Source organism: Physcomitrium patens, chromosome 4 (genome assembly GCF_059467195.1).
Source record: "Physcomitrium patens ecotype Gransden chromosome 4, ASM5946719v1, whole genome shotgun sequence".
Taxonomy (NCBI): Eukaryota; Viridiplantae; Streptophyta; class Bryopsida; order Funariales; family Funariaceae; genus Physcomitrium; species Physcomitrium patens.
In genome coordinates this window covers 22,553,044-22,562,093 of record NC_143413.1, presented here as the reverse complement: position 1 = coordinate 22,562,093, position 9,050 = coordinate 22,553,044, and the positions used below count along the sequence as shown (strand labels likewise).

The 9,050-nt window shown below is 36.5% G+C and overlaps 1 protein-coding gene across 1 annotated transcript; it reads right to left on the bottom strand.

Annotated features, from left to right (window-relative positions):
- Window positions 1-351: 351 nt before the first annotated feature.
- LOC112281062 (uncharacterized) lies at window positions 352-2,865 on the bottom strand. The gene is made up of 4 exons (XM_024517224.3): window positions 2,351-2,865; window positions 1,730-2,108; window positions 1,225-1,607; window positions 352-1,077 (listed from the first exon to the last, which is right to left on the bottom strand). The coding sequence occupies exons 2-4, from the start codon at window positions 2,015-2,017 to the stop codon at window positions 855-857; spliced, it is 894 nt and encodes a 297-aa protein (XP_024372992.1). The 5' UTR covers window positions 2,018-2,108; window positions 2,351-2,865; the 3' UTR covers window positions 352-854.
- Window positions 2,866-9,050: the final 6,185 nt, after the last annotated feature.

Here is a 9,050-nt window from a genome sequence, read left to right as displayed (position 1 = left end):
TGATTCAAAAGTTTCTGGATTCCAAAAAATATCCCACCGACTACTCACATTTCAATCACCGAACACACAAGCTACTACCCATCGATCGAGTGGAATTCTGGCATAAGCTACGGCACAAATCAACATGATCGACACATTCTGATCAGTTACACCGGCAGTCCAACGTTGCCGAACAACATGATAATCAAGCACTGTCTTGTTTCCTGGTATGAATTACATTTTCATTACAATTTGTGTGAAAATGCGTCGCGGCGCAGCGCAGTGCTTGCGGCATGTCTTTCTTCCATGCGTAGGGATATATTGTTGAGAAAAAGAACACTATAAGCATAACACAAGTAAGTAGAAATCAGCAAGGTTGCACATAAGAGAAGTGTGGAATGAGATGGTTCTCTCTTCCAACTCTCGTTACTTATAGGTGGTGGTTGCTGCCCTAAAAGGACTTCTTCCACCATTTGACTTTTACACATATGCTCCTTGGATCCTTTGGCTCATACGACGAGGGTATCCAAGGATCCTAGGATCCTATAGCATCTTACATACCACGAGGGTATTCTATGCCATATACTAATTACTCTTACCTAGTTCTTTGGATATTCCCTAGGACACACTTTATCCTCTTGACTTTGACTTTTTGTCTTTGACCACATCCTATGTCCATAGGATGCTTTTTCTATATGCCAAGAGTCAAGCCTTTGACCATTAGCAACTTACCTAAGGTAATATCCTTTACGAGGTAACTTATTCTACTTTAACTATTATCTATTCATCTTTATCTTTTACCTCAACATATATTTCGATTACAGTCTAGATGAGAGGATGGACCAATGAATGACATGGTGACAGCAGTCACCGATTTAGTGATGGAGGAGCTTGGCCATCAAGCCCTTCTTGTGCTTGAGTCCTGCCGGAGCAACAGTTGTTGTCCCGTCTGGATTGATGGTCTGCGTCGGCAGGGCATCATGCGCGACTTCTTCGTCGGAGGAAGATGAGGAGCTGCTGGTAGTTCTGTGCAAAGCGTCAGTAACGCCAGTCGGGTGTCCGGGGTTGACGATTTGCTCAACTGGCGCTTCGCAGTACCTGTGCCCAACCACGAGGAGGCATGTGGTTAGTTCTTTGCAACCAAAATCGACTGGCAGAGACGGGAAAATCCAGCAGCACATAACAGCAGCAGTTCTTTCAAAATGATAACATCGTTGCGCTGTTCGGAAGGACTGGGTTACTTACTTTCCAGTTGGCACCTCGACCGTGCGAGTAACGGGAACTTCCACCACAACGGGCACGGTGACTCGCTCCGTCACCTCTTCAGTGACCACTCGCGGAACTTGCTCAACGCTGGGCGTGTCGACGTATTCCACGACAGGCACCATGTCGGTCACTTCCCGCTCCTCCGTAACAACTCTGTGCACTTGCTCAATCCTCGTCTTGGGAACCTCTCTCACGACAGGCACGCGATCAACACGCTCAACCTCATCCATGACAACTCTAGTTTTGGGGACGGTGACAGTTCGCTCATCGTTGCGAACCTCCTTCACCATGTCGGTCTTCTCGACGGTCTTCATCTCGGGGTATTTCTGAATGACTTGCACCCTGGTCTCGAACTCCTTGGGCTGCAAACGAGATTGATTGTGATGAGCCCAGCAGATATCATTACCTCACTTCCAACAATCAACAAATGCGGAATGCTCAACATCAATCGTCATGGATCGCATCAGAAGCATCTGCAACTCACCAGATCCTTGATGTTGGGGTTGGGCGCATAGGCCTCACTCTCGCCTGTCACTACAGTGCGATTCCGCAAGCGTGCGAGCTCCTCTTCGGTGTGCCCCAGCCCGGTTCCATAATGAGAATGGTCGTATCCTGTAGTTTCGTGACCCAAACCGTTGTGATGGTTTACTGTCGTACCGGTGGGGCGACCAGCAGCAGCCTTGACAGCGTTCGCAGTGCTCCCCACCGCGCCCTTACCTTCCATTCGGGCTTGGTCGTAACCCACATTAGCACGGTCCATTGCTGTGGCCATGTCTTCTCTTTGCTGTACAACTTAACCGCCTCGTCAAAATTTGATCTTCCTCTGGCGCTTGCGAAAAAACTTCAATGCACCGATCGGCAACCTTCACAATGCACCACATCAACTTCCAGTGTCAGCGAAACTCATAACTCGATGAGAGGGAAGCAATCAAACTGTGAGCGATCCCTGAGGCGGTGTCGAAGTCCAAAGTTCGTCAAAACTCAGAGAAGCTCCACTAGCCACAAGTGATCCCTCAGGTCTTGTGAACGCCGAAATTTTAGCAAATCATGCAATAGAAAAGTGATCACGATTCACAGCAGTTCGATGTCTTTCAAGTATGCCTACCTCAAAATCGTGTAGTAAGTAGCTATACAAGTTTGAAATAATGCGTTCCAAAATCTCTTGACAAAAAAACACCTTGATGAAAAGAGTACAATATACTTCATGAGCACCACGGAGCTGTTATATATCTCGCAGCGTGACTGCCAAATCATCGACGAAGTTTACAGGTAGCAGGACGAAGTCAAGTCGGGCACAACCAGGCAGTGACCGAGGTGCCATGTGTTACATGATGAAGCAAAACCAGCATGAGGCACGCCTGAACTTTGCGAAACAATCTCGGTTTACAAGATGTCAGCGCGCTAATGGTTCAGGAAAGTAGGATACAGCTTTGATCCTGCGTGACCTTTTAGCAGCCAATTGTGCTACCATGCACGAAGGCTGGTCATAACCGGCTCCAACCTAGACTGCCAGGTTGACAATCTATGGACTGTAAGTTGCTTCTGAAGCTAAATTTGTGCTGCTTCATTCAGCAATTCCCAAAAGCCACCATTTGCTTGGATTGAGAAACTAGCTCTTGCCTAGTGTCAACCGTGGGGCAAATCTATTCGAACCCAAATATATTAACGACAAGATCTTCATCTGCGGTGTTGGCTGAAAGCAAACGCATCACAACTTTTTTCGGTCAACGTGGGAACAACGCCGCACTTGTTTCAGACCTTTCAATAACCATCTACACTTACTCAGGCTTTCTCGAACGGGTGGACTGTCAAAGAGCCCGCATCGAATACTGAAACTGGCACCGCAAGAATTGAGATGCTCTACCTGCAGTGCAAGTCAAGATCAATACAGACCACGGAAACCGACGCGGCGTCGATCTCAACACTGCGCGCCATTGTCGGAGCCATCCCCTTGCGGCTTCAATGCAATGCTGGCGCCTTCAAGCCAAAGCCATGCAACGTCGACGAGTTGATTCTTCGTCGCTGGAATGGACGTCGTCTACTCGACGTCGATGACTTGATCGTGTATTGACAAACCAAAAATTATCAGTGATGCATCGACGAAGTCGTCCATTTCGTGCGATGACTTTGACCTAATCAGGCAAGCACTATCAGAATTCAACGAATAGGCAACATTAGTGTTTTTACGATCTGCCTTCTACTTTTGCCTTTGCTTCTTCTTCTTCTTCTTTTTTTTTTTTTTTTTTTTTTTTTTTTGCTCTGGTTCTTTCTTTGATTTCTATGGAATTTCAAAATTAATGAGTGACAAAGCTGGCCAATTTTTCCCTTCCAAACAGATACATACTTTCTAGCCTGGACGTTTCAGTGGCATCACCAACATTGATTTTAAAATTTGGTCCTACATGACAAAAGAATGTGATTTTGGAAAAATGTAATAAATACTAACACATTTGGAAAAAAAATTATTATCTTGAGTTAGTGGGAGAAATACACAAGAGCATTCTCGTGTTGTAGAAAACTGGTGGGGTGTACTCAACTTGTGGAGGTGAGCAACGGAGAAGGGCAAGCAGAGTGTGGGTGGACATGGGCAAGGATGCAAGGAGCTCCAAGCAAATGTGTGAAGAAGAGAAGCCATGGTAGTTGGGACATGGTTGGAGGTTAGGCAGAAGCCTAACATATTTTTGTAGGTTTCTGGGTATATGTCAAAAATGAGATGAGCCAGAGTTTGGAAGTAGAACACAGAGAATGTGAAATTGTACTAGTAGTGTGGGATTTATTTGGGAATAGGTTTTGATGTGTTGTCTGCATGAGAAGCATTTATGCTAATCAGGAGATGGAGGTCCAGGAGACCTCAAATTGTTTACAAACTTTGATTCTTGTACCTCTAAACAAAGTGTATATATACAGAGAAATATTAAATCAATCCACCTAATTATTAAATAGATTCACTGTTACTAGTGTGAGCAATCTGTTACCAGTCAAAGCAATTTGATATCCGCCATAGTAATTAAACAGCACAAGGTTAAGGCAACAAGCAGGTTAAGTTAAGTGCAGCACTAATAATGCCACCATGAAACACAAAGGCGCCTCTTAAATTCAGGTTAGGGAGGCTGAGTATTAAAGGATTGGAGTAGTACTGCAATGGTAGTCAAGAATTAGTAGAATGGAATAAAGTATTACCAGAGAATAGAACCTTGAGATAAAATAGTATTGGGTCAGAGGCTATGTAATTCCTAATTTTGGTAATAAAATAACTTATTTACAGATCAGTGCGTGTTGTTGGTCACGACTATTACCAAGTTTTTTCTCATACTTGTTCACAACCTCAAAAGCTTGAATAAAATTTGGCAGCCATGGTGGAGAGTATTGCGTAACAAAACCTTGAAAGGAGTTATAGGAGAATAAACACAAGATCTATAAACAAGATTAATAGAGGGACCAAAATAAGAAGAGACACCAAAAGATTTTCTTCCAATTGTCTCAAATCTAATGAGCGTAGCAAAAACTTGGGAGAAGCCACCATTGTTACTATCTCTATAGAAACTAAAGATTTGTAGATTTGATTATAATAATATACCATAGCAATAGAAGATCACATGAAAAAGGTATTACAAAAACTGTTGCATCATTATGAGGAGCTTGCACAAGTAGTTATGAGCTTGCAACTTGTGGCTGAGGCACCACAAACTTAGCCACCTAATCAAAGATATGACTAGTTTCAAACAAAAAATCCACCTCTTATATTAATTGTCAACATCCTAATATTTTCCATATTGACCTTAGTGGTAGTGGTAAACTTGTGACAATCCAACTTCAAAAATCCTATTTTTGATTGCATGGACAATCCAACTTCAAATATCCTATTTTTGATTGCATGGACAATCCAAACAAATATATCAAAGCCTATCTAATCAGGGCTGAGATTATTAAAGTTCTATCATTCAAAATGTAAAAAAAAATATTTGAGATATTTAAAAAATTATGGATGCTATTCTTGACAAATATAAGAATAGATTTACAACTATTACAGATCTTCACAAGCTTATCAATATTCTTAGGGTGGAAATATCATATACTTCTAACATGAACTATGAAAGTAGTATTCTTATGCATATAAAAGAAGTTAACAATAAAGTTCAAATTCTACCTCAAAAAATTATACAATTGAGATAAGCAAGTAGATCAAGTTCACAACTAAATCTAAAAAGTCTTATTATTGTAAATATGAAGAAAACAAAGATAAGTATGTTAGAAAATTTTGATGAAACAAGATCAAAGTTTCAAGGATTTTTATAACAAATCAAGCTCTATTTAAGCTTGTATCTTTTCCAATATCCTCATAGATTTACTTAAGTTAGATTTATAGATGTACTTCTATCTAAGAGTATTTTTTTTTGGTTTATACCTTTGATAGAAAAGGATTCACAACTCCTCCCTGATCTAAAGTTTTTCTTAGAAGTATATTTTGAGTATAAAATTCACTCCTTAATTCAATTACAAGATCGCCTCAAGTACGAGTTGCTTATAATGGGTAGTATGAAGTGAAAGTAGCAAGAATAAGAATTAAAGAAGAAAATCATAAAATAAGTGGAACAAATGCAATCAAGGAATTATATACTATAAAATTAGTCATAGTCTGTTCAATGAGTTTTTACTTTGTAAAAAATAAAAAGTAAAAGTAAAAAATATACTTTTAGAAAATTAATATTTTTTTATCTTTCTATTGGTATAAGAAACATGTAAATCCGAATTACTATGAATAAGTTATGAAGGATTGAAAATTAATAAGTGAATATATATTAAGTCAAGTAAATAATTTTACCTCAAGGATAACTTGTTTAAGAGATCAAGTCTTGAAGCCTCACTAAGGCTCACAAGTAGTGTACATAGATTCTTAATAGAGGCCACGAGGCCTTAGTCTTATCTTTCTAACTATCTTCAAGGTCCTACAATCTATTTTGGACTTGTGCACCTCCCTTCTTATAAGAACTATACTAACTGCTGGTCCTCTTATTTTCTACTAATAAAACCAAAAAAATTTCATTTTTGATTACCATGGTTTTTAAAAACATCCAATTAGCCTAAGAGGTTGATGTGGCCTTCAAATCTTACTCCATTTCTTCATAATGGTTTTTGAAGTGGTAAAACCTATTTTTACCAATATCTTAAAAATTCCTAAAATATTCTAAATAAATTCTAAAAATTCTTATAATATTTTGATAATATCAAAATCAATTTGAAGCTATATTTTCTTACCTTGATTATTTTTTATAATAATAAAATCAATTTAAAACTTTGATACATCCTACTTTTTATATAAATAACTGAAAAGACATGAGGTTCTTTCTCATGCTTCTTCTAACTATTAATTAATATTTATAGTTTTTTTTATAAATAATACATATAAATAAAATTTTAATATAGATATTGATCTTAATAACTAATACTCATTATTCAACATAAATAAAAATCCTAAACCAACTAAAATAATCGCCTCAAAGACTTACTAAGACACCATTTCTTTTCCACTAATACATTCTCTTATATTTAACATCCTCTAAGCACATCTTCAACTAAAAATTATAATTTAGGCACTCTACATGTATTCTTTTGTTTTGAAATATTTAGTGAGTGAATTTGATGATTCATACATGGTGACCCTCTAAGACGACTTGCAAAGGAGAAGAACCTAGAATCGACCTCTCAAAATGCTATTGAATAAAAAGAAGATTTGTCTATGGAAGATTTTAATAACTATCCAATACAAGAATGAGTGAGTTGCTACTAATCTAAGAAAATTAAAGTAAGTTTTATTTTATAGCTTTAAGCAAAAAAGATAAAAGAAACTCAAATCTTATCTTTAAAAAACTAAAGATTTTAGAAAAAAAAGAACTAGGACTAAGAATTAAAAAAGTGGTATCCTAGGACTTTTTCTCAACATGAGAAGATTTTAGTATCAAGCCTAAAAGGCCTATATATCCATTGAGTGTGCAATATTGGTCTTTCTTGCATTAATACTAGTTCATTGGAATAGCCCATTTTTCCAACTTGATTTGAATCCGGGACACTCACTTGACTACTTCTCACATGACCAACAATTCTATAGCCCTTAGATGGTGAATAAGACTTAACTACTAATTCCTAATATCATTTATTTTTTATTTATTTTTTATTTTTTAAGAACTAAATTAAATAAAAATTAAGATGAATGAATAGATCAATACTAATTATGAATCATAGAATTTTAGTTATTTAAATTCTCTCCAATTTTGATGATTTGTCACTTAAGGAGTGAAATCAGAGTGACTTCAAGGATGAGCTATTTGACCATGTATATGATAAAAATCACACTCGATATTCTTTGTACTTATTTTTTGAAGTTCTAGTAGAAAAATCTTCTCCATTGAGAGTTTGTAACTAAACTCAATTGTTTGAAAAGACTTCATTGATTATATAAGGTTCTAACCATATGGCATCAAATTTGCTTGGAAAATCTAATCTCCTAGCATCTTATAAAAGGACTAATATGCCAGGCCTAAAGATTCTAATCTTATGTTGTTTATCAAAGGTAATTTTTTTTCTTCTTTGTATAGCCTTGATTAATTGAAATCCCGCCTTAATGAGTTTTGGATCCTTATTTTTTGAAGTTACATCTATCAATTTGTAATCAAGATTTTGCACATAAGATTTTTTTATGGATTCTCTATACCAATTATTTGGTATTTGGAAATAGATAGCTATGTCATTTTCAATTGTAAGACCAATAAAAATTTATTTAAATTATAAGGGTGGAATAAGATCACCTTCTTCTATTAAGTCATTTAACTCATGAATTTTGATATTGGCAAAATTTATTCCAACAACATCTTTCAATTTGATGTCATCTACTAATATAAGTAAATTAATATCTACTTTATTATTTTGCCAAGTAGCAAAACCATCTATGAAGTTAACATATATCACTTCATGTGTGCTAGATGTAGGATGATTTGCCAATCACTTGGTGAATTCTCCATCATCCTTTCAATCATATAGTCCTAGGCCTATGCAACTTAATGGAGTAGTTTGGACCATACTAGAGTGAGTCAATTCTTTTCTCCTTGAATTACCAAATATCACTTTTTTTTAAACTTCTTCTTAAGTTATGGAATTTAATCTTCTTTTGAAGAATTAGGTGAGGTTTTTTCCAACAATAATCTTTGGAAGTGAATGAAGATTTTTGTAAGGTTTTTTTAGTAGACCATAAATGATATGGAGACTTTTACCACGTCAATCAATTTTGGCACTTGCTGCCCTTTATCATGGTCTGTTTAGAAGTAATGGATATGAATTTTTTCTAAGATATATGTGAATTATATGAAGAATGAGGAAATATTCTTCACTACTTGTTATCATCCTACAACCACTAATTTGGCCCAAAAAGATGTCTTAGCTTTGATTAGTCATGTTAATTACTTAGAAAGAAGTGCCACTTATACTAAGGCCAAAGTTTTCTATTGTTTGTACGAGTATTATATTTATCCACTACATCCATCCATAATTGTATAGAGAATGATCTTATCAACTATTGAGACCTCTAGTTCCAATGCCTTGACTTCTTGTGCTCCTTGAATTGTTCTTATATGGACTTGGATATTTTTCTTAGATCTTTGACATCTTTTAATAGGTATGCTTATTTTAAAAATTCCTCTTATTTTTGGAAATTCTTCTAATAATTGAGTAATGGTTATATTTGCCTTGATTTTTTTCAAGTCTTTCTAGAAACCATAAGACTTTTTTTGATTATCTTTTTTTAAAACATTGAA

Bases quoted from the DNA above. Each gene is read 5' to 3' on its own strand.
- LOC112281062 (XM_024517224.3), bottom strand. From the start codon at position 2,017: ATGGCCACAGCAATGGACCGTGCTAATGTGGGTTACGACCAAGCCCGA. The intron at 1,608-1,729 runs GTGAGTTGCAGA...TCTCGTTTGCAG, and splicing joins ACCCCAACATCAAGGATCTG to CCCAAGGAGTTCGAGACCAG. The intron at 1,078-1,224 runs GTAAGTAACCCA...GGTTGGGCACAG, and splicing joins GTCGAGGTGCCAACTGGAAA to GTACTGCGAAGCGCCAGTTG.